At 36.8% G+C, this 26,636-nt stretch overlaps 1 protein-coding gene across 5 annotated transcripts in view; it reads right to left on the bottom strand.

Moving 5' to 3' along the window:
- SPAG6 (sperm associated antigen 6) overlaps window positions 1-26,636 on the bottom strand; it is an 86,054-nt gene that overhangs the window by 23,123 nt on the left and 36,295 nt on the right. For all 5 annotated transcript variants that reach the window (XM_072651695.1, XM_072651699.1, XM_072651700.1 and 2 more), the window contains 4 exons: window positions 10,952-11,157; window positions 9,681-9,854; window positions 8,454-8,606; window positions 5,655-5,846 (listed from right to left, as the gene is read on the bottom strand). In XM_072651695.1, coding sequence (XP_072507796.1) covers window positions 5,655-5,846; window positions 8,454-8,606; window positions 9,681-9,854; window positions 10,952-11,157 — 725 coding nt within the window. The remainder of the gene's footprint in view (window positions 1-5,654; window positions 5,847-8,453; window positions 8,607-9,680; window positions 9,855-10,951; window positions 11,158-26,636) is intronic.

Genomic DNA, 26,636 nt, shown 5'->3' with positions numbered 1-26,636 from the left:
CATTGACTATTTACCTCAGATTGAAGTCAATCCCTCCTTAGCTGAACTTCCAACTGAAGAAGAGGTTTTGATGGCCATTAGGCTTCTTTCATGTGGCAAAGCACATGCTGATTCTATTCCAGCTGAGATTTACAAGGTGGGGGAACCATTGCTCATATAAAAGCTGACTGAAATTTTCCAGGTTATATGGCAAGAGGAGGTTATCCCCCAGGAGTTCAAAGATGCCTCCACTGTCCATCTCTATAAAGGTAAAGCGAATAGATTGTCCTGCGACAATCACAAGGGGATCTCTTTCTTAGTCAGTGCTGGTGAAATTCTTGCTAGAGTCCTCCTTAATAGGCTGATCCTTCCCCTGGAAGATGGGCATATTACCTGAGAGCGAGTGTGGCTTCAGAAAGGGTTGAGGAAGAGTTGATATGGTGTTTGCTGCCCAACAACTCCAGGAGAAATGCCAGGAGCAGAACAGAGGTCTGTATGCAACATTTGTGGATCTGATCAAGACTTTTGACGCTGTTAGTTGTGAGGGCTTATGGAAAATTATGTCAAAATTTGGTTGCCTGGAGAAGTTCATCAATATTGCATGTCAGTTTCATGACAAAGGTTAAATAATTTACTGATAGTCACACAGCTAGTAAGTGTCTCAGGCCATATTTGAACTCAGATTTTCCTAACTCCAGATTCACTTGCTCTATCCACTACATCAACTAATTGAGACTCTATCTACTGATTTTAAATCAAAGATCACACTTACTGCATCAGCTATACCCTTCACTGTAATTCTCACAGGGTAAGGCCTGTGCAGTTGTTAAGTAGTCAACTCAGGTGTTACAGATTAGTGTGAACAGAACTGTGGTCCGTCTGGGCAGCAGAGTAACTAGAAGGGCACCAGCCAGTCAAACTAGGATTATCTTACTGACAGCCTGGAAATACATTCAGAGGAAAAGCAAATGGCTAAGTCAGAATGCCCTATGTAAGGTGAATCCAGAAAATAAGACTAAGAAACCAGAACTAAGAAATCAAGATTAGAGGAATCAAAACTGTCCTCAGCAGGAATAATCTATATTCATGTTCCATGTTGCTTGCAGTTTTGTTTGCCTGCTGTCCATGCCTAAACACAATCCCTGTCCATCTACTGGTATCTATACCAGTACACGGAACGTCTCCCAACAAGAATTTTGACGACATTTGAGGGAAATGCTAATCTCTTATCCAGAAATTTTATCTACTAGACATCAAATATCCATGTGGGTTTTCAGAAAGGTTTCTTTGTCTTTCTTTTGGAAGATAATATATTAGGCAAATATCTCTAGAGATATTTACATAAATCTCAACAAAAATAACCACCACCAACAGACTCTCTTAATGTAGGCATCAGAAAAAATAATTGAGTAATCAATTCATTATTTTAATTCATTCCTATTATAAAATTGAATCACTTATTGATCTGAAGTAAGGTATTTTTCCATTATTTGAGGCAATTAGTAGCACTAAGTAAAATAAAATGCTTGAGTTTCATGGCAGAGTTATGGATTCAGCCATTATATTATCTTCTTATAATACCTATATTGAGGGATACCTTCTGTTGCCATAACAAATTGCAGTAGTGAAAAGAACACTGAACCTTTTCTGTCAAAACTTGGAATGAGCATGTGCTATATATTTAGAAGCCCTGTTTTTACTTTTAAACAACCTACATGATAAGAGCGGCAATTAATAACTTCAGCAAGTATAAATGATCAACATTAAATTATCAACATTTAATTAGCACTTGTTACCACTTCAGATGTTTTTGGCTTTGGTGAGATTTTTTTTCATCACAAGAAGGGTGGGGAATAACAAAGTTATTAATTGCTGTTCTCATTAATTTCCTGTAAAATACTTGAAAGTGGGAAAAAATGCTTCTGTCAGAAAATTTCTACTGGCTCTGAGGTCAACCTAGTCTAAGTAAGGCGTGCTCTGGCCTTTAAATTCTTCAATCCAACAGTGGATTAGCAGACCCAAAAAATGCTGCAGAAGTAAACTGGTAGCCTGAAAGAAGTGATTCTGTCCAAATGGGTTGTCATGCTCAAAATTCAGATTTTAAAAAAATGGAAATCATAGCCATCCAAGTATTTCCAGCAATGTAGATCTTATGTCACAGATGAAGTTTGTGGCTAATAGACAGTATTCTTTAGTTTGCATCCAGGTTATTTGGTGTGAAATAGATAGAAGACCAAGAGTAAGACTGCTTGAAAATATACAAATTCTAAGACACTGCCTGATAACTCTTCTAGGATCAAAATCAATTAGAAAATGGTTACAGAAGTTGACATGCCTTGGGGACAGAATGAACCACAGCTTGCCCTTATAATTTGAAACCTGCCAAAGATTAGCAAATGAGGAGCACAGTTAGACAGTTCACAACTCTCCTAGATAACAATTTTCCAGGCTGAGCTGATGTCAAATCAAACTGACTTGAGTGGGCATTTTAAGATGTTTAAAACAACTCCTGATAGAGCCCAAGGGCCTTTAAAAAAAGAAAACAAATTAGTGATATAATAAAAATACTTCACTGGGCTTGTTGCCTTAGGAAGACTATTGGCAGGATGAATGACTAATGAAGATACTTCTTTTATAAAGAGTTTAATATGTGGCGTAGCACTATCTTGGTGGGTTGTATACAAGAATTTTGAAAAATATAAAGTTACTGTCATCTCCTAAAGATGATTTATCTATCTTGATTCTCCTTCCTCCTCATCCCCATACTTGTCATCATTTTATTTCTGAAGCAAAATGAGTGAAAAAGCCTGTTAAAAGCCAATAAATCAATGCATTTTAACAGGTATTTATGAAAGGCCTGGTATGTACCAGGAGCTGGGCTTGGTGCTAGAGATACAAAGCAAAAACAAGGAGTGATCTGGCCCCCTGAGAGCTTAGGCCTCAAAGAGTTTACATTCTGCTGGGGTCTACAATAAGTACTTAGGTAAATGAATATAATCTAATTTGAGAGAGAGAGAGAGAGAGAGAGAGAGAGAGAGAGAGAGAGAGAGAGAGAGAGAGAGAGAGAATGAATTAGACAGGGAGAGACAGAGACAAGAGTCAGAGAGAAAGACAGAATAAGAGACAAAGAGAGAAATGAGACTAGAAAGGTAGGTTAGAGTCAGAGTGGGGAGCTGGGAGAGGACATTAAATGCCCAGTTAAAGAGTTTATATTTTATCCTAGAGGTAGTAGGAAACCACTGAAAGTTTTGTTAGCAGAAATGTGACATATATCTTATGCCAGTTATTTTGGAAGCTAAGTGGGAAATGGATTGGAAAAGGGGGAAAACATTTCAGTTCTGCCTCATACTTGGAATACTACAAAGTGATTCTACTCCTGATTCAGGAGTGAGGAGAACTAGATACCTAGATGTGTGAAATGGACAAGTCACTTAACATCCCTAGTTAGGTCTTGACTTTCTCATCTGTCCAATGAGAGGGATCAGAATATTTCACAGTATCACAAAATCTCACAAGTTGTTCATTCAGCTTTTATGTGAAAATTTTCCATGAGGAGTCTCCTCCTCCAATGGCAATCATTCCACTTACAGATAGTGCTTATGGTTAGGAAGTTTATCTCTCCATCAAGCCAAAATCTTCCACTCTGTGACTTTCATTTATCCTTCCTAGTTCTGCCCTCCGAGGCCAGGCAGAAACAGAGCACATGACAGTCTTTCAAGTACCTAAAAGACAGCTATAATATCTCCTCCAACTTTCTCTTCTGAATAATCACTCCTCATATATCACTGGTCTCAAGAACCTTCACCATTACGGCTGCCTTCCTCTGAATGCTCACTTCCTTATCAGTCTCCTTAAAAAAATGTAGTGCCCCAAAAGAAATATAATATACCAGGTGTGGTCTAAGAAGGGCAAAGAATGGTTACAATGATAGTTCCCGTAGTCCTAAACATTATCCCTCTTTTAATACAGCATATGACGACATCGGTTGGTAGCTTTTTTTTTAGCTGCCATGTCACACTGTCAAAACATTGGGCTTCAGTCCATTAAAACCAAGAGATTTATTTCAGAATAGCATTCTATTCATGTCTTATACTTTAAAAATTAATTTTTGAAGCCATATTAAGGTTTTATATTTTTCCTATTACATTTCATTTTGGTAGACTCAGTCCAGCATTCTAGCTGGTCGAGATCACTTCAGTGCCTACTGGTGGAATCCAAGGTTCCTGAGGGCAAGGGCCGCATTGTTTTTTAAAACGTCTTCTTGCTAAGCATAGTCCTCACACATATTAGACTTTTAATAAATACTTATTGAACATCGAGCAAATGGTCTGTTCAATAGGGAACTTTTAAACTACTAAAGCAAATGCAAAAACAAGTTTGACCATTTTACATTCCCATTATGACAAATTTTAATTTTGGTGATATTTCAGTAGAATATTACAATTTGCTTTTAAAATAAATGATTAACATAGGTTTACTGCATTTTAAAGAATATTTCATCCAGAAAAATATTTCATCCCCCCAATTGCATGTAAAAATAATTTTTAACATTTGTTTTTTTAAGTTTGGAGTGCCACATTCTGTCTTTCCCTCCCCTTTCTGAGACAGTAAGCAATCTGATATAGTTTAAACATGAGCAACATCTACTGTATTTTTAACCATGATTTGTTACATTTGGTGGACAAAACTTTCTAGATGAATATTTATTTTATAATGCTAGTTAATAGGAAGATAATGCACAACTTTGCAAGTGATTTTTCAGAAATATATCTAACATGTAAACTGAGTTGTATATGCATTGAATTTGCTCACTGCTTTTTTTCTTATTTTTACTTTTAAATGCAGAAAGTAATGGATTTTCATTGAAGGGACCCTAAGCTGAACTTCTTTCATTAGGCTGACAGAATACAAATCTTTTAGCCTATAGAACAGAGTGAAGTTTTATTCTTTCTGTCAAACTTTATACAACATATTTATCAGGCCCCTTTCATTTAAGTTCCACAATGATAAAAAAAATTTTTAGAAGACATTAGATCTATCATGGTAATCTGGGACATTAGGAAAGATTATGAATAATGATTGTTCATATGTTTACCATTTATGTTGAATTTCAAAGAGGAAGTACTGTCAAAATAAGAACTTTCAAATAAACACAGGATGAACAGGGTCTTAGTTAAATTAGAAAATTTAAATGTGAACCAAGCAGTATCAAGTAAACGAGTTCCCAGTTTTTAACAATGGTATCAGTATTTTGTATGTCTGATGAATTTAGCAGATTTGTGCCAGACCGTAGGTATTTTGGAATATAAAATCATGAAATAATTCAGGTAAAGACAAGATTACTTACAATTTTAAAAGTTAACACAACGTTGTGAATCATTTTTACTTTCCTGGCAACGTGCAAAATTAGCCAGTCCCTAGCCTACTTTGGATAAGCTTCAGAATGTCTTCACCTAGCCAGTGAATAATATTTCTAAAATCATGTCCATTTAGCTTTTAACTTTCAATTAGAAACACTTAATTATGCAAACTGTTCATTAACTATACATAGCATTCATATAAAAAATGTCAACATTTTAAAATTACCTATTTCTAAGCAACTGTAGTTAACCAATCTTCCTCCAACCACAATCACAAATTGTTAAGGCACCACGAGAGAAATTGACCATGCTTACTTTTATTTGAAGATCTTCTGAACTGTCTTGCGACATGTAGAGACTAAGTAGAATCGGCAAGGCATTTGTCATAGCCACAGCACGTGCATGCTCAGGAGTGTGTCTTCCAATCTGTCCTAAGGCCCAAGCAGCAGCCGCCTTAATATGATCTTCTGATTCTTCTGACAAGCAGACTGCCAACTGAGGCACTCCCTGCCGTGTGGATCAAAAGAGCAAGTGTCATGAATCTCGAGCAGGATTAAAGAGCCTTCTTTGGCTCTGAAACATTAGAAGAAATTACTTCAGTCTTGATCCTTTTCCCACTAAATGGCTCACTAGATGAGCATATCACAGGGGCTGTCATTCTGGAGTCAATAAAATGGCTAGAACTAATTTACTTTAATTATCTGTAACAATCCAACTAAATGGAGAATAACTCAGCTAGATTCTTCAAATCAGCATTCATTTCATCAAACAACAGGCACCACAGACCAGAATATGGATGAAATAAAAAGCTTTTAGGGTGATGAAGCCTGAAAATACTTAGGATTTCAAAACCTCTAGCTTTCCTTTGTTTTAAATAACCACTTTGCTACCTTTAATTTAAATAAGCTGTCATTTTTCACAAAATAAAATAAATTTGAGGGTGTCTATACTCCGGAGTGATAATGTAGCTAACCACATTAGCTGGAATCCTACAAGGTAATCTAAGTTGTTCATAACAAGGTTTGTTTTGTGGTAAAAAAAAAAAAAATTATTCCATGAATAGGATCAATTTTTAATACAATCTTGTACTATTTAAACCAGCGTGTTAACTCTTAAAAATATAAATAATTGCTGTACATCTGATGTATACTTAAATATTTTACTTTGAGCCTTCAATTAATCTTTCTGTTCATAGCAGAAAGCTGGAAGACTCAATATATTCATTAGTTTACACTTCTGAAGAAGACACAAATTGTCCTACTAGGATTCTCATGAAATCTTATTTTCAAGCCATTTCATAGCTGTAATTATGATCATCTTAAACTTATTAGCACAGGAACCTATTCTTAGACACTGATGCTATTGGAGTGGAAGTTGAAATTCCTTTTGGTCCTAGCCCTTTAGCTTACCCATTGGAATTAATTTAGTTTAAAAAAAAACCTGCCAAGCCATTTAATTGGTTTCTTTTCTAAAAATTAAAGATATGACTGCCAGTATAAAAGGTCACACTAGTCCTCAGAGTGAGACCTCTACCCAGGGTGCCCACATTTCAGGGGTTAGTTGAGAGTGTTATAAGGAAGCAAGAAGGAAAAATGTCAGCAATTCTTGGAATCAACTCCAAATCCTGTGGATTTTGTTGCTCTGACTATCTTACAGGATTGTAGTGAGTTTTGAACAAGATATAGCTCTGTGTGTGTGTGTGTGTGTGTGTGTGTGTGTGTACACGTGTGTGAAAAGTGCTTTGGAAACTGTAAAAACAAGACAAAAATGTGAGGTGTTGCTTTATTATCAGTTCACTTCACCAAGAAGGAGGTAGGAGAGACAGCGGTAGCTACAGCATTGTCTGTTGCTGTGGTTGGGTTTGCTCTCAGACAACCTAGACATAGGCTAGAAAAGGGTAAGGTCACCTTGTAAGTCTGAGAAGGGAAAAGTACAGGTCAAAGGCAATCTTCCCCTTTCCCACTCTTCCTATGTTTATGCCTTCTGGTTACCTAGGAAACAGGCAAAGCCATGAAACATTAATCCTATTGGCCCAGACATAATCCTCACCACCATCACTACCACCATCAGCAGAGACAACACTATGTATGACCAGAGGCTTAAACTAACTTTCTCAACTTCCCATGACATCTTTCAGGTCCATCTCTGGGAAATGGAACAGGAGGGTAAAATGTGGGCTTTTTAAAATGTAATTAATAGGAGCAGTAAAAGATAAGAAATGGACAAAAAAAAGGAAATGGAGCAAAAGGGAATCATGAACTAGATGGCAGATGAGGATAGATGGTGGATATAGAGAATGTTCCGAGGATTAGCAAGGGATTGAAAAATCCACATTTCTGTTCAAGCAGAGAAGCAGGTTTTCTACACTGATAAGAAGCCCACACCTTAGGGGTCCTCATAGCCACCATGACTATTTAACTAACATTTTCTTCCTTTAAAAGGTCAATAGGAACAATAGTGAATCCAGACAATGCAAAAAAAAAAACCAAACAACTGAAGGGGCAAAATAGGTCTATAATATGCTTTACTTTCCCTACTGCCTCCCTTCTGTCAAGTCAATTTATTTGGAGGAGAAGGAAAGACAGATGAAGGCTACCTGAATGAACTCCTTTGCCATCCCCTTCCCCAACTCCTGATCAAGGTAGGAAATTCTAAACTTGAAAAATAATAATGATTTTAACTTTGAACATGAATAGTGTAAGTTGCTAACGTAGAGAAATGTACTAATTGCATTTTTAAAAGCCCACTTAAAAAGCTCCCTGGTCATTCCAGGAGCTCATTAGTGAATCCATACAAGACAAAATACCCAAAACAAAGGATTTCAAATATACTTGATATTTACAGTTAATAAAAATTATTCAAATGAATGGACATTTTACTGTAACTAAGGAAACACTTTATTTAAGCTCATTGAAATGGAAGCCTTATCTTGGCCCACACCTTAAAAAAGTTATCTGAATACAGGGCTAATAAAAGATGTATATTCAGGCATTCTTTTATTCTGGTTACCCAATAAACCATTTTACATATTTTATGCTATGAGGAGCACTATTCGGTCTATACATCTTCTTGGAATCCCATTGTAATTATAATAGGAATATATGAAGAACTGACCTTGGAGATGATCACTGCCATGGCAAGATTCTCAGAATGTGCAGCTACATAGCCAAGCATCATGATGCCAGGAAGCCTTATATTCCCTCTGCAGGAACCAATACAATCGATCACAGCAGCAACTCCTCCCGCATTAACTATTAGTTGGGAAAGCTGAAAGAAAAGGACCGATCTAGAAATATCAGGCAGAAGGCAGCATGGTCAGTCTATCTGGATTCATTCGTATGGTACCCCCAATCATTGGTTATTTAGGATCCAAAAAGTATGCTTCTTTAGAAAATGTAAGTTTATTAGCATGGCTTACTTCTGACGAAAGTAAAATTTAATCTATGAAAAAAAATTTCATGAATTTCCTATGTTTACTGAAGAAAATATCTAAATGTAACATTCCTGCTGCTTCAGTGCAACAATATATACATACTGTGTAGCTCATTCTGTGGTTTAATTTTTCATTCATTGATGGCACAACTTTTATCCCTATTATAATGGGTGTCAAAATTCCTCACCTAGACTCTGAGCCTAGGGCTAGCTCATAACTAGCTAGCTATTGAAACTAACAATCATAATGTGTGGGTATAAGGATGATTAATCATTGAGTAGAAAATACAATGTCACATAGGAAATATTCTAATCTAATTATCCTTCCTTTGCTAGTAATGATTTCTAAGTGATTTTATTTCAATCATGAAGACTCTAGGTCAAGTTAAGATGTTTGGCAAGATGAAAAATATATACCTTAAAGGAATGAAGAGTGAAGAATACAAAGAATGTAGCTATTGCTATAAATAAACATAAAGAAAACTGGAAACAACTTCAGAGCCTGTTCAGTCTCTGCATCTTATTATTTCATATTTTCTATTCACAAAGAAGGCACCAGGAAGGAAATAGTGTCACTCTGTGTAACCTTTATACAAATACAGTGTCTATTATGCAAGGATCTCAAGAGATTCTGAAAAACTCTGCATATCTGCCTGAGAAAAGATCAAAAATGTAGTAATGACTAGTATTCTCCTCACTCTGGAAATGGAGAAACCAAGGACAAGACAATTGAAATGACTTGCCCAAAGTCATTTTAATAGAGAGTCTATGAAGGGAAGAACTTGAAACTTCTGACTCCAAGTCCATCAATCTAACCAACCAAGCATGCAATGGGTGCCACAATCCTGAAGCTAATGTGCTATTTTACTTACAAGACATTTGTAGAGATATTTTTGGTTTACATTTTACCTCAGGTGTATGTTTTGCTATTTCTCTAATTAGAGTTGAAGCATTTTTCTTGACATATTCATCTTTGTCCTTTAGGCACGTAAGAACCACAGGGAAAATTTCTGCTTCGACAACCATTTCTGCCAGGTCCACCGAATGCTTTGCTATCTGACTAAGAGCAGAAAGCACTTGACGCTATTGAATAAGAATAATTATTTAGACTCTATTAGAGAGGGTTTCTAAACAATTTTTTTTCACTTTCATGACTTCACAGCCTTTTCTTTTATAAACTTTTCTGAATAGACTTTCACAGTTTTGGGCATAAAGAAAAACATAAGCATATATTCATGTGTTTCATTCATATCCATATATTTTAAGAATGCTCACTGGTCTCTAAAGGAAAAGGTCTTTTTTTCCATTTACTCTACTAAAGTTTCATAGAACAGTAGATGATCAAATAAAATTACTTTCAACTTAACAAAATTCCATAATTACGCAGCATCCAAAACAGAAACGTATGGCATATTTAGGTTACCGATGCTAAAAACTGACCTTAGAGGCCGAAGATTTTAATTTTGCCATAATTCTTGATACCATCTCAAAGAATCCTACTTTTACTGTAAGGTAAATATTAATATTTTTAAACATTTAAAAACATACAAGATGTCATTGTGCATGTATAATCTACATAAAATTGCTTATTGCCTTAGGGAGAGGGGAAAAGGAGGGAGGGAGGAGATTGGAACTCAAAATTTTAAAAAATGAAATGTTAAAATTGTTTTTATATGTAATTGGGAAAAACAAGATATTATTCAAAATGTATAATATATACAAGATGTCACAAAAGTCTTACCCTGACTTTTAACACTACGATTTTTTAAGACACTGTATAAAGTGTAACATTCATATTAATAAAAAATCACATTTAAAAAGTAATAAACTATAAACAAAAAACAATGTTATTAACATGGCACTATGATGTTCTACATAAAACAAGAATTTGTGTTACTGGGAATGTTTTAATTGTTGATACTACTAACATGGATGCCTTTGTGTTTCTTGCAATATTTCATAGTCACAGAGCGATTTTCCTAATTGTGATTGTATTTCTAAAAATATATTTTAATGGATTGTTTTTACACATCAGAAGACCTATGGCAGGGTAATATCTGTTCCCCATGAAAATTGAGTGATACTTTTGAAATTTTAACAATTCAATTCATAGACATTTTTGTTTCCTAATATTAATAATGGATACTTTGGGGGGGTTTTAAAACACATTTTTAAAGTACCTTCAGTTTAGCATCAAGGTTCAGGATCATCTGTGCTAAGTGAGCAATAGCTCCTGCATCCACCACTGTCTGGGCTAACTCTGGAGAATGCTTTGAAATATCGCTGAGAGCTGAGGCAGCAATCCTTTTCAAAGCAATTTCTGGCTCCTGGATACAGAGTACTAAAAGGGGAACTGCTCCCGCATCCACCACAGCTTGCGACAGTTCTGTGGGTCCAAGAAAAGTAATTAAGTGAGTATGGGTGACTGACCCTTGTGCAAGCCATTTTTCACCCTGACAGATACAGCAAAGAAAAAAAGGGGAGGGTGAGCTACGCTGTCTCGACATCTGCATTTCAAATCAGCCCTCCTGGTTTTCATAAACCATGTGGACCAATCCTGAGCTGAAAAGAATACAGGTCAATCGATGGACCTCCATTTACATGCACACATTTGAGGTAGATTAGGCTGAAATGGCTTGTTATTCTGCATTTTTTTTTTTTTAAAGAGAGAGAGAGAGTAAGCAGATGTCAGCTGTTTAAGCCTTGACTATTTTGCGTTTATCAATAGGCAAGCATTTTATGCATGGTTTACAATAACAGAGAAAATTAAAGTACCAAAATTTGACCAACCATCCTAATTAGGCAGTATTTGTCCTATTTATGTAAGCAAACATTAACATGGATCATGTGTCAATTCAGTAAGAAAGGGGTTTTTTTAATTCCATTCCTTTCGGATCACTTATCAAACATGATTTTTGCTTTATAATGCAACACAAATATCTAGTTACACTACATATTTAAGAACTTCGAAAACATGATTTCCTATTTAAAAACCATGTTCTATGATGTATCTAAATGCTAAACATTTAATTAATGTTACTGTTTAATCAGTTAATCTTGGCCATGGTGAAGACCAGGAATCCGGGCAATATTTTAAGTAATTCATTAATTAATTAAGCAATTAAGTGAATGTCTCACTATATGATATACTAATTAATGTGCATATTCAATAACAACAGTTACAGAAACGCCAGCTTTAAAATATTGAATAAGTGGAGAAAGACCCACACAATCCATGTCATAAAACTTTGAAAAGTACCTCAGAGTTAAAGTATCATTAGATATTGTTCACGTCAACGTCGATATATAACTAAATTTTTAAATGTCTGTTAATTTTTTTTAATGATAAAATAAAATTTCCTTTTTAAAAAAGTGTTATAGCCTTCTTTCCAAAGTGGCGCCTCTCATTTCCCTAGTTTTTATAGTGACACTACAACTTAAAACTATTACTTTTCAGTGAAGTGGCTTTTCATTGAGCTTTTTAGTCAATATCTTTCATTTAAAAAGATGGGCTTAATTCTTTTATTTGAAAAAGGGAGATGATGTGCTGCTAGTAAAACCTGACTTTTTCAGAAATATAGAGATTACAGAAAACACCACTAGGCAGCTGCCGCTTGCCCCAACTTTGTGGTTTTCTCTAAATTATTTTAAGAGCACAGAAGCACTTAGTCTCTATCATGTGATATTTGCAATTTAGACAGGCTGTAGGAACTAAGTTATGGCTTATGCATTACCTACATGACAAATGAAGAACTCAACGGTGTTTTTTTTTTTTAATTGCCTCACTTAGAAATGCATCGGTTGCTGAACATGAAGGGATGTTAGCATGTAATTTTCTCCGAAACTAAAAGCAAGTAAAAGAAAAATAAAGATAGAAGACAAAGGCAACGACAGACTACTGGAGTATCAACTTAACAATAAAACAGATCCCTCTGAGACAGCTTCAAAAGTGTTACAGCAAGTGTCTGAAGACTGATGAACAGACAGGTGATACTATCACCGGGCTGGAAAGATAGCTTATTGTGTCCTTTCCCAATAATCACCTTTTGTAAAGCATGAGAGCAAGAGAACTACATTGAAGGTTGAACTGTTTCTGTCTCTGTTCCATTGAGTAACTTAATGTTTTCACTATATATGCAATTCAAATGATGTCTTATTATTTGTCATATGTATATGTGTGTGTATATATACATACACATACACATATACACACATATATATTTAGCTAGGTCACATTAAAACTTAACATTTATTATAAATTATGTTACATATATTATAATAAACATACACGTACAATGAACTGAACTCATTTGCTTCAAGGGAGCCCCCAAATTACTCTATCAGCTCATGTTTCTCCTTTCAGATTATATTTATATTTTATTGACCATTCTCACAATGCCCATATGTACATTTTCTTCCATGGCAAAATCATCAGGCTTACATGTACTCCTTCCCCAAATACTACAAAGTTCAAATCAAACTCTGTTACATGACTGTAAGTTCTGTGAAGGCAGGAATCTTGTCTTGTTATCTTCCAATCTTCTCACATTAAGTTATTAAAAGTGTTATTAAATAATATATGTTGTAAATATTAAAATGTTTTTAAATTGAATTCTTCTGACTGTTTTTAAGCACTCAACTCACTCTGTCACCCTGTGGAGCACACTTGACATGCATATAGTAATGCAAAAGGAAGCTAAACATGGGAGGTAGAGTCTTCAAGTTGTCTTTAAATATTTGGAGAACTATCCTAGAGTAGTGAGATTAGACTTAAGTCTGTAGAGATGCAGAGGACATAGCTAGGAATAATGTGTAGACATTAAAAGGAGACAATTTTCAATTTCATATCAGGAAGGACTTAGTATTAAATAGACGGTATTATATATCTACTTCTATCAATTGATTTCGTGTTTATTGTTTAGACTCAGTTTCACTGGTTGGGAAATTCTAGGCATGAGAAATTCTTTTACTGATGAAAAAAAGCATCTCATCTCTAATTTCTATCCTTAGAGAACATGCCAAAGGCCTTATGAGGTTATATGATTTTCCGAATCATGAGGCCAATGGGAGTCAGAAATGGAAATGGAGACTAAATCTTCTTGACTTGTAAGGCTAATCTCTGTCCACTCTTCTGGCAATCCTCAGACTTTTTGATCTCAAGACCCTTTTATATTCTTAAAAATTAAGAAACTCTCCCTCCAAAAGAACTTTTCTTTATTTGGATTATCTCTACCAGTATTAAAACATAGTACATTATAATGAAAGTAGTTTTGACCTTATTGACCCCCTGAGAGAGCCTCAGAGATCCCTAGGGTCCCTGAACTACACTTTGAAAATCTCTGCCCTACACCATTCTGTTTCTTGCGTGTGTAAAATTTATTGGTAGAGGCAGTATTGTGTCATAGACAGAAGGCCAGCCTTGGAGTCAGCAAGAGCCAGACCCAAGTCTTTGCCCCTATTACATATTAGACAGTTACCAATATCTGTGACTTTGTGTGTCAACTTCACCTTCACTCACCTCCTATGTCTAATCAGTTGCCAAATCTTTTCATCTTCCCAAAATTAACTCTATTGTGTGTGTATATGTAATATATATGTTTTACGTATATATTACATATACATGTCACCTCTCCCAGCTAGCCTCAAGGAAAGGGACTATCTGACTTTTGTATGTCTAGCATAATGCTTGCCACCCAGTAAGTGCTTATTAAATGTTCGTTAATTGATTGACCACGAGCAAATCATTTAACCTCTCAGTTCTCCAGGCAACTCTCTAAAACTGTAGGTTATAGATAAGCTTCCTGTCTACAGGAAAGATTTTCCAAATTAGAAATTCCTTAAACTGATCAAATTATAAATTTGAATCCACAAAACAAAATTCTTTTGTATTGTATTATACATCACTGGATCCTAGCAGTAAGAGTGTTGAATTTGGAGTCGACACCCTGAGTTCAAGTGTCAGGTCTGATACTTGTATGGTTACATGTCCATGGACACTTAATTTACCCTCAGATTTCAGCTTCCCTATTTGTAAAGTGGCCATGATAATTCTTGAGTTATGTCAGGATGTAACTATGTAACTATTTAGGAAACTATGTAGGAAAACTCTTTGCAAACAACATGCTATGTAAATGTGATGGTAATTATTCCTAATAATGAGATTGGTCTGAAAGTAGAAAGGGTTGCCTTGTGAGGTAGGGAAGATCCCTTTATGAAAGGTGATCAAATGAAGGTTAGAAAACCACATAATATTTCATCGGCTTCCTATCTGACTCAGACTTTTAAGAGAAAAGAGTCATTCTTGATTTTCAAGCATGTTCAAGTTTGGATGCCTTAGGGAAAAAAGCAGTAAATGATGAACTCATGAATAATGTTGGTAAAGATGTTAAGACATTTGTTATTTTAAATTATAGGTGAACCACCAAATTATTCCCTTTCAAAATGTACCTTTTGTTCTTCAAAATGAAAAGCAGCAAGATGTAGTAGAAAGAGTCCTGGACATGTCATCAGAGCATCCAGACTCACCTCCCTGGTGAGGCCCACTTTGAGGTTCCACTCATTTAGGAAACTCAATTCACCTTTGAACTTTAGTTACTCTTTATGTAAAAGAGGTATCCTACATTTACAGTGTCACTTGAAGGTTTAAATATGTTAACGTACATGAAGCACAAAGAATTCTATAAACGTAAAATGTTGTTATGATAGACTTGAAGATGATTACAGAAATAAGGAAAGGAGTAGGAATATTAAATTTTATTCTATCAAGAAAAACATTTTCATAGCATATGAGATCAGTGACATTTGGCTATTTCTTTTTTTAAAAAACAATCAAGAAAAATTGCATCTCCTGTATGGACAAAACAGTAGAGAAGGCCTGATTAGTCATTTTCAGCTAATCTATTACTTGATATAAAGCAGAAGTAGTCTTTCTCTTTAGTTTTTTATCCTTTCCCTCATTCTCTTAAATCATATCCTTACTATATTACTGTGGTTTTTAAGGCTACCTTTGAGGGTATTTATTATCTTTAAAAAAATTTTTAACTAACTTATCTTAATAATTGTACATTTTCAGTAATAAAGGCAAGTTATTTGAATGGCATCTCATTTACCCAGAAAGGATAGGAAATATAAAAGCTGCTCATTGCCTGCTTGCAGACAAGTGAATGTACAGTGTGCAGATTTGATACTAGACCATATCAGTAAAGGAATAACTGGTGCCTTTCTGCCCCATGAATGGCTCATTGTTGAACAGTGAAACTGAGCCAGCCTCCTCCATGGGATGGTGACATCAGAAACAAAGATCAGCTAATCACACTCCTCTTTTGTTTCCCTCACCTTTTTTTTAATCCTTTTGGTAACATCTATAATTCCTCTAGAAAATGTGTGATGAAACTCATGCAGATACAGCTCTTTGAATATGAACAATAGAAAAACTTATGTCTTGAGTATTTTCCCTTCCCTTCCCTTCCCTTCCTTTCCCTTCCCTTCCCTTCCAATATAGTTGCTGTCTAGAACTGTTTTCTTTAACACCAGAAGGGTTGTATTGATCTTTTAGAATTTCTGGGGAGTTCGTTAGAGCTCCATAGATTAACTTTTTTTTAAGTTCAAAAGCTCAATAGAAAATAAACTCATTGAGGGCAATTCCAATTCATTTCTGCATTTTGTATCCACCCTCTTCTCCTCCCCCAGAATTCACTAGAATGCCTTGAAATTATTCTTTGGTTGGCCATAATTTAAAATATAAATGAAAAAGAGAAAAAGAGACCATATTGGCTCAGGTTCAGATTCCAAATATTTCTTTACTAGCAGAAAATTGATTCATGGTACCCTTGTGATAAAACAAAAAAAATAGTATAGCTAGAGAGTTAAAAGGAAGGAAGACAGAAATGACACTCAAACTAGAGATGAAAAATGACTTTTATGATGATTAGAGGCATAAATACTAATTCGTCAGTCACACATTCTAACAAATTGCATGCTAGGGTCATTGGAAAGGGACTGACCTCATGTTGAATGAAAAGGAAAAAGTAATGCCTTTAAAGGGTATAATTGAGGAAACAAGGCAATTATTTTAAAAAAGAGGTTTTGCCTTAAGTGTCTTCATAATGGCCTCAACCTTGCCCTTCAATCCTGGTTGTGGTGACTTGGTCTAGAATCCTCTCTCCACCTCCAACTCTCAGAGTCATGTTTCTGTAGCATCAGGTCAGATGAGGAGTCAGCCTTCTAGAACCAGCAAGCAGAATCAGCATTTGTGAATGGGAGAAGAACAAATATTAAAATAAGGTTCTGGAAGCACATTAATGTTTTATGAACACTAATAAGTATTAAAGGAAAAGATGGAAACCTAAAAATTGGCCTGAAAAAGCAAAGGGAGAAGCTTAATTTGCTTAAATCTTGCACCTCCGTAACCACAAGAAAAGAGGTTAGGAAAGAAACAGATAAGTGAGCCAAGGCCAGAATTCATGGAAAGGATCATTCTAAAGACAAAAGTTCTAATTTAGGAAACACAACAAGTGACTGTAGTTTTAAAGTAATAGTTACGGACAGATTTGAAAAAACTTTTATTATTATCATTGCTTTTTATTGTTAAATCATATTGCTTTAAAAAGAAAAACTCTCTGTTTCTAAATCCTTCTAAAGTTATGTCTAATTTTGGTGTTTTTCCATTCATGAGTCAAGCTTTTCTTTGTACTTGGGTAGCTTACATCTGCCAATTAAAAGATGGGCCAGTTTTTGCATATGGCCTTAACATGTATAGACATCTAAAAATCTGGTCACCACTTAAAACCAGAAATTTCAGTCACTGTTCTGCCTGATACTTTCTGTGATGAGCAAAATGTATTTGATTTTTTAAAGATATAGCTTCAATCTTTATAATCCCTAAAAAAACACTAATCTTATTGTTTTTCCATCACTTCCAAAATGAAAGCTATCATATTTTGATTTAACAATGCATAGTGATAACTAAATCAAAATTTACATAATTCACCGTAGCTTGAACATACCAGCCTCTTGTTTGATATTTAGACACAGTTGAGATTATGAAAAAATTTGCTTTGCATTTACTTAACCTTTCTTTTTCAGGGATTTAACTTTGTTCGAGATGATTGGTTTGATGGCAAGATGCCCCAGTTCCTTTAAAAGAGGTTGGTAAAATGCTATCACATTCATCTCGATAAATCACAGCTGAGTGAGAAATTAGGATCACTTGGGGCAAATGCAATAACATTATAAACCACTCCCTCTACCCCCATTCCTTTATAAAACAGCCTGGAACTGCTCAAAGGGAAAGGAAAGAAGCTGAGATCATACCTAGTCTGGTTCTTAAGGCGGGAGAACTTAAAAGCAAATAACAAGAAATGCTAATTTCGTATTTAGCATTAGGCTCCACTTTAACACAGCCCCCAAAAAGTAGACACAGAAAATAAATACCTCTAAAACCTCAACCCTCCAGTGATGACAAAAGTAAAAATAATGTATGTAAGAGATAGAAAGTGAATACTTACTCTTACGGTCTGGAATGCCTCAGACATACCTAATCTGCCTGTATAAATGATGTAAAAAGGTATCTACCTTACAGTCTTATTTTAATTAGAGACATAATCTCTGTTTGATCCAAAAGAGCATTTTTCTTCTAGGTATAATTCTCTATGGAATTTTCCCAAAATGAGGCCCACAGTGGGACTTCTCACTAGGAAGCAGATAAAAGTAGCTAAATAGATAAAGATTGCTGAGCATTAGCCAAATATGCTCAATTGAAACAAAAAATTGAGGAAAGTCTTCATATAGCATGTGTATGTATGGAAATAATCAGTTCAAGGATTTTTGTATTTCCTAGAAGGTGAAGGATCTCATCCTAGACTAACTCTTCCTCAAAATCTGTATTTGATTCAATTCTATTTATTACTAAACGTGCCTTTTCGATAGCTCTGTACAATATAGTCATAACTATACGATAATCCTGGGTAGTACAGAATTAAATAGAATAAAAACCAATGTTTCCCAAAGCTGTGCTGGGGGCTGCTCAAAGGAAAAAGTGATAACTGTAGGCAAGCAGATACTGGAAACTTGCTCATTTCACAATCTATCAGCTGTGAACTACGTGCTTCATCTGCTACTGAAGTGACCATCAGATATTTGTTAAAATTGACCACCTTACTGAAAACTTGGCTTATTAGACTGTTCATTGAAAACAGTCAATCAGGTAATTCAAAGTTTAGTAAATACTATTATCAAGTCAAAAAGTTTTCAATAAGTGCCTGCTATGTGCAAGGTATTATGCTAAGCAAGAAGTTACAAAGAAAAACAAAAAGCAGCTTCTGCTTTCAAGGAACCCACAGTCTAATGGCGAAAACATACAAATATTGATGTATAAACATATAGAGAGGATAAACTGCAGGCCATCGGTAAAGGGAAGGCACTAGGTATTAATGAGGGAGAATAGCGAAAGACTTCTTACAGAAGGTGGAATTTTAGCTTGAACTTAAAGGAAGGAGCCCAGGAAACTGAGATGAGGAATAAAATCCAAACATGGGGTCCAGTAAAAATGCAGGGTCAGGAGATGGAGTGTCTTCTTTCAGGAATAGCACAGTGACACTTGATTGCAAACTACACGAGGTGGGGATGGAGGACAGTGGGTAATGAATGTACAAGAAGAGTCGAAGGGTAAGAGGAAGTTCTGAATGCCAGACAGAGAATTTTATATTTGATCCTGGAGGTAATAGGGAACACTGATATTTGCTGATAGCGAGAGACAAGGTCAGACCCATGAATTAGTAAGATCAGTTTACCATTATGTGCGCCTTTTTATCTCCTTTACATTTTGCATGTTACATTCTTTTAGAAACACTGTACGTATGTTCCCCAGGTTCTTTTTAAAAGGTAACGTAACAGTGATATTCTTGTCTACAAAACTCATGTATCATGTGAATGCTTATTAATCATTTGCTATTTATTAGAGATTGTAACAGAATCAGAATAGCACAAATTGAAAAGGAAGTGACTAACACTTTCAATAAGCCTTGTATTAAGTGGCTCCTGATTGCAAGACAAATAACACTCCTTGTCTGCAGGAAGCTTACATTCAATCCACTGGAATGAATAAGCGAAGAAGTAAATCCTAAAAGTCACACACCAGCTCATCTGAGAGAATGTACACAACAGGAGGCTCATGAAGGGCTTTCCATAAAAGGGGGTGTGTGACTGGAAGCTTGAATGAAACTAGGCATTCAAAGAGTCAGGGAAGGGAGGGGGTGCATTCCAGGAAAGGTTTAAGGTTCAAGGAATAGAAAGGTGGTCAGTTTGGTTAAAGTATTTCAAAAGGGAAGACTGCAAAATAAGACTTTCGAAAAATAAACTGGAGCAAGATTGGGAAAGGCTAAAGCTTCAGAAGCTAAGTAGTTTGTACCTTATCCTGGAAGCAATAGGGGGCCTACTTTTGAAGAGGGCAAAGACTTGCCAGACTTGTACTTTCTAAGGATCATTTTGGCAGCTATGGAGAAGATTAAAGAAGGGGGAGACTGGAAGCAGGCAGTCAATTAGGAGAGTAGTTGCAGGTGATAAGGCTTTGGACAACACTGGTAATCATACAAGTGGAAAAAAGGGGATGGATGTGAGCTATTGAGAAAAATATAGAATCAAAATTATGTGGGAAATAATAGTATATTGGGGCATGGGGTGAGAAAAGACGGCTTCAAGGTTTTGAACCTGGATGACTAGAAGGTTGTGATGACAACATCAAAAAAAATAGGGTTGTTTGGGAAGGGGTTGAGTTTTGAAGGATTGATAATGGATTCTCTTTTGGACATAACTGAGCTGGAAGGGACCTTATAGGCATTCAAGTCGAACCCCTATTCTTACAGAAATGGAAATTGTGGACAAGAGGTGTTAAGTCCAAGTCAAGAAGACAAACAAGTAGCAGGGCCAAGTTTCTAACTCCAAATCCAATAGTCCTTCCACTGTCATCATAAATCTTTCATTTGAGGAGTGAATGCTAATCACCAAGTCTGGTGACCAAATGGAGCCCTTAAATTAAAAGCTTCAGTTATTTTTTGAAAGGTTCTTCATAATAACCATTTAATCAAGGGTAATAATTTTAAAAACTGACTTTCTCATTGTTATAGTATTACTTCTTACTTCTCAATTTCCACCAAAGATAGTTTTATAAGCATTGCATCTGTATTTATGTTCTATAATGAATAAGGCTACCTTAATGGTTTTCACACAGTGATGAGTTTCCCAGAGATGGAAGGAATCACTACATTACTACATTAGGAATCATATAACGTGACATAAGTCCCAAAGTCCATTGGTATGGGACTCTTTCTTCATTAATAGAGATCAATGTCGTGCATTGCAAGAGCTCTCTTTCTTCTCTCTCCTCTCTCTCCTCTCCTCTCTCTCTCTCTCTCTCTCTCTCTCTCTCTCTCTCTCTCTCTCTCGTCTCTCTCTCTCCTCTCTCTCTTCTCTCTCTGTCTCTCTCTGTCTCTGGTCTCTGTCTCTCTCCTCTCTCTCTCTCTCTCTCCTCTCCTCTCCTCTCCTCTCCTCTCTCTCTCATCCTCTCTCTCTCTCCTCTCTCTCTCTGTCTCTCTCTCTCTCTCTCTCCTCTCTCTCTCTCTCTCTCTCTCTCTCTCTCCTCTCTCTCTCTCTCTCTCTCTCTCTCTCTCTCTCTCTCTCTCTCTCTCTCTCTCTCTCTCTCTCCCTCCCTCCCTCTCCCTCCCTCCCTCCCTCTCTCTCTCTCTCTCTCTCTCTCTCTCTCTCTCTCCTCTCTCTCTCTCTCTCTCTCTCTCTCTCTCTCTCTCTCATCCCCCCTTACTCCCAGTGGGAGAGTTTTCTTCATTCTGTGTCACTTGTGCACATCTCCCATGTGTGTTTCCTCTGATTTCTGTTTCGCTGTCAACTCGAATAAATGGGTTTCCTCACTTTGTTCATCGTGGAACTGATACTTGGTCCGAAGGGAGTAAAGCCTTGGTACCAGAAGCTAGGGGTCTTCGCCTTTTCCCAATATATAAACAGCAATCAGAAGTTTAGCTTGAATCTGAAAAACGTATTCCCTAGATTAACAATATTTAAGGTGGCAGAAAAATAAAATTCTAACCCAGTACCCCACCCCTCTCTGAACAGAGTCGAATGGTCAAGTTTCTGGTTGCAAACTCCTGCTTCCCATCCTGGCAGGAAATGAAGTCTCCTTCGGAGAAGGATGAAGGGAGAAAAAGCTAGTGATGTCTATTCTGCCCCCATTTGAGGAACACTGTGACACCTTTATGCCACACGTAGAAGACAGCCCTCACTATATGTTTTCTTCAGTCATTTTCAGTCATGTCTGACTTTTTGTGATCCCATTTAGAGTCTTCTTTGCAGAGATACTGGAGTGTTTTGTCATTTCCTTCTCCAACTCATTTTACAAATGAGGAAACCAAAGCAAATAGGGTTAAGTGACTTGCCCAGGATCATATAGCTAGTAAATGTCTGAGACCAGATTTGAACTCAGAGATGTGTTTTCCTGACTCCAAGCTCAGGACTTTATGTACTATGCCACCTAATTGCCCCTGGCCCTCAAAGCCATCATTTTCTTGTTGGAAGGCCGCTTGAGACAAATTTATTTGGGTAGAGGATAATCTAACAGGGTTGGGGGGTAGTTCAGAAGATAGTCATACCAAGTGTGGAAGCAGTCATGGGAAAAAGGCAGCCTGTCCACCAGAGAATCCTATGGGAGCAGTTGTACACACCTCTGGAGAACACCAAGGCAAGGTATAGGGACAGCAACTGCTATAGGGCAAAAGTATGGCAGAAAGTCCTTCAAGCGAACAAGTGAGAAAATCCACTGGGGAGGGGGAGAAAGCTAGGCCAAAGTTTTGTTTTTACAAGTTGCTGCTCTGGGAAGGGTTTCCTCTGTCGTTGTTGTTGGTTTTTTTTAAAGTAGATGATCCACAGTGTTCCTCAGTTCTTAACTTTCTGTAAGTGTGAATCTATGAGATATTATTGACAAATATTCCTATCAAAAAATCTGCAATAAAGTGATTTTGATGCAGTATTCTTCCAAATGTAAACCTTTCAGACTAGATCTCATTGAGGTACTTCTAACAAAAGTATACCGAAAATTCCAAAAATTCACAACAACCTATTATATGTACATTTACAATGCTGACAATCACCTAGAGCCATGTCACTGTGCATCACCAAATGTTCTATTTAATTACTATTGAACTTAAACCTCATTCAGCTCAGTAAATTCTGTCCCAGCACCAAAAGATGACTAGGAAGTACAATTTGTTTCCATTTTACTTACCCTTGGTCATCAATACCTAGATTAGAAGAAGGAAAAGAAAAGGAAAAGGAAAACTAAAAGCACGGATGAGATGAACTAAGTCAAGGGTTAGCTTTGGTTGGGTTTAAAATTTTATAATATAGTGATGTTATGTATAATCATACATACATACATATGTAGGCAATTTCATTTATATATGCCTCAAGTTTAAAAAAAAAAGAAAATCATATTTCTGTGTGCCTAAAGGTAAAAGAAAACAACAATATACTTCCTTGTACTTTTCCCCAATAAATAAACAGTAATCAGAAGTTTACCTTGAATCTGAAAAACACCATTCCTTAGATTAATAATATTTAAGGGGGCAGAAAAAATAAAAATTCTAGACAAGTACCCCTAGTTCTTTCTGAAAAATGGTAATTTCCAAACTCACTGGGCCTGGAATCAGAAAGACCTGAGCTCAGATCCAGCCTCAGATACTACTATTACCCCTATATCCATAACATCTGATGCAATCATAGGGGATGGTCATATCTTAGAATCCTCCATCACCAGAAACTATTCCAACTCTAAGATCTTGAACTCTGAAGTCTCCCCTTTCTCCCACTGATCACAGTCTCTTATTCTACCTTTCTCATTGCCTACTCCAGTCCTAGAAAAGCCACTTAATCTCTGCCTCAGCTTCCTCAAAGGTGAAATGGGGATAATGATAGTACGTATCTACATGCCAGAGTATCAAATGAGAACATATCTGTAACACACTTAGCAGCGTCTGCACAAGCAGGCACTACATAGAGATAGCTGCTACCGTTCCCTTTCTACCAACTTAGTTAAATCCATGCCCAGACTTTTATTCCTGTGTTCCTAAGAAATGGGATGTTCAGAGGACTAGCACCTCTGGTGTGAGGACTTGCTGAGCCCTTTCAGGGCTGCTCATCCACCTTTGGTGTCCACCCAGCTCTTACCTGTGGCTCCAAGAAGCTGTAGCATGCACAGCAGTCATGCTGGTAAACTGTCTCAGCAGACAGGCTATACCAGGTTGAGGATAACCAACAGATCTCCAACCCCTCGTCGAATTAGAAGGGTGTGTATTCTGAGCATGTGAAGATTTCCCCTGGTGGAATGGACAAATGAGAACATGTGCCAAGAGCCGTGAAGCTGGCTGAAGCAGGTGCTGTGGAGCCCTTAGAGCTTGGTCAGACGTCGAAGATGTCAAGGTCATCCATTGCATCCCAGGCCACGGCCAGTCATCTCGACTTTTGCCTTGCCACTGGACTTCAATAACTCTGGAAGAGAGGGAGGCTGACAGCTTTGTGCAATTCTGCCTCACCTCAATCCAATTCACTCATGAGTCAAGGCATCACCCTGTGATTTCATTGGCGCTTTCCAAAAACAAAAACAACTGACCTTAAGACTTGAAAAAAATTCCATTTCCTTTTCTCGTCACTTTCCTCTTCCATCTGATGTAAGCCTTTGGTATTTGAATGTGTATATGTAACAAAAAGGGTTTATAAATATTTTGAGGGGTTCCATTCTCCTTTGTGCATCATTCTAGGATAGGTGTGACCTGAGGCCATCTAGAGGTCCTTGGGTGCAGCCTTTTGACTGAGTCCAAGTTTTATAGAACAAATCCTTTTATCAAGGGGATTTGTTCTAAGAAGTTTGGATTCAAAGGGCCCCACTTGAGGACCTAGAGGGCCACAGGTTCCCCACCCCTGTTCTAGGAGATGGTCAGAGATTCAAGTTACTCTTCTTTTACAAACTATTCTATTGTGCTTGATCTCCAAGAATTATAGAATTTCAGAGCTATAAAAATCATTATAGATAATCTAAACTCCTCATTTCACAAAGAGTACAATGTTCAGAAAGGGTAAGTGAATTGCCCAAGGTCACGTAGTTAGCAAGTCGCCGGAACTAGGATTAAAACCCAGCTCCTTGGATGCCAAATTCAGTGTTTTCATTATACTATGCTGGTTTTTCTCTCGGTAACCACGGAGCAGAGGTAGTTCCTCCCTTTCTTTCCCCATTCCAAGAGCACAGAATGTAGTCAATGAGAAATATTCAAAACATTCCACTACTGTTCCCCTCCACACTCAGCAAATACCAATGTTATCTCCCAATTTTATTGACTCTTATTTGGCTGACATGGTAATTTTCCATTGGATCTCTAAGACCTCATGGGACTTTAGTGTGTTTCGAAATCTGTCTATAAGGTGAGGAGTGTTCTCACATGGGGAAACCAACCATCAGGAATTAGAAACAGTGTTACTCAGCAGGATTTTCAGATACTCAGAACAGTTAAAAAAAAAAAGAAAGAAAAGAGAGAGCGCATCAGCAAATACTACAGATATTCCTTTGCACCCTAGGAAGGAAACACAGAGTCTCTTGGAAGGCTTGAAAACCTGCCCAATAGTTTCATTATATGTTGTTGTGTGACCCAGAACACATCACTTTATTTCAGTTTTCTTCTCTATAATATGACAATGACATCCATTAGCAAAATTGGCCCCAGAGTAAAGAAATATTATACAAATATAAATATATCCCAGGGGATAACCACCACAACTCCAGCCTTCCTGTGGATCGGGCTGTCTTTCAAAGCAATTTGATTCACATCAAAATTTTTTGATTGTCCTCCATCTTTTCACACATCTCTGGCCAAGCCATTCTTCTCATCCCTGTTTCTAATTCCATCTCTAGCCGCTGCCAGAGTCTACAGAGGAACATATGAAGTGTTCCGTGTAGTTCCCCTCCCCCTCAAACGCTGCTGTGCCTATAAATAGTACCCAGAGAGTGGAGAAGTTGCCAAGACAGAAGCACCAGAGAAGCCAAGGAAGTTTCATAACACAGTCCCTCTGGTGCTCCCATCCCCAAAAAAGGCTAGAGCAGCTATAACCAGAATTATAAAGCTAGAGCTTCATTATTTCTTACACTTCCCTTATCCCACGTTCAATTCTGACCAACACAATCCACTCACTCTGGCATCTTCTCTCTAAAGCAGAAATACTGATAGAAATCAAAAGGAGTTTGGCCATTGATTGGGAGAATAAAAGGAGACTGGAAAACTACTGGATCGTGGGAGAAGATAGCACATGGGTACAAGAAGCACCCACTCTGCAGAGATACTAATCACCTGTGCTTGCTTCTCAGGGAGTTGGTGTAAGCTTAAAAAGAATGACTGATAAATCTTCAGAATATTTTTACACATTTTTTACAAATTTTACATTATATCACTTGACAGTTGGTGACTCAATCCTAAAAATTTAATGACTTGCACATATCGTACAATGCTGGAAATAAAATGCAGAATTTCTGGTTTTCAAGCTTTTGGTTACCATTCATTATTTGTAAGATGCTTTGAGACCCATAAAAAGAAGTCACTGTAACAATATTTGTTTTTTCAAACGTCAAGGGAAAGGCTTTTAGATAACACTTATTATTCCACTTCCCTGCTTAACGTCTACCTATTCTATTACTGTTTCCTATGTCTTTCCACTCAATTCATTTCAATAAACATTAATTCTTCATTTTCTGTAGGTATGAGCTTTATTTGGCCAGCACTCCCCTTCCCTATCTGTGGTGTTTACAGCTGTGGATCCAAG

This window comes from Notamacropus eugenii, chromosome 3 (genome assembly GCF_028372415.1).
Source record: "Notamacropus eugenii isolate mMacEug1 chromosome 3, mMacEug1.pri_v2, whole genome shotgun sequence".
Lineage (NCBI taxonomy): Eukaryota > Metazoa > Chordata > Mammalia > Diprotodontia > Macropodidae > Notamacropus > Notamacropus eugenii.
The sequence above is the reverse complement of the archived record's forward strand: the minus strand, read 5'-3'. Positions and strand labels throughout refer to the sequence as shown.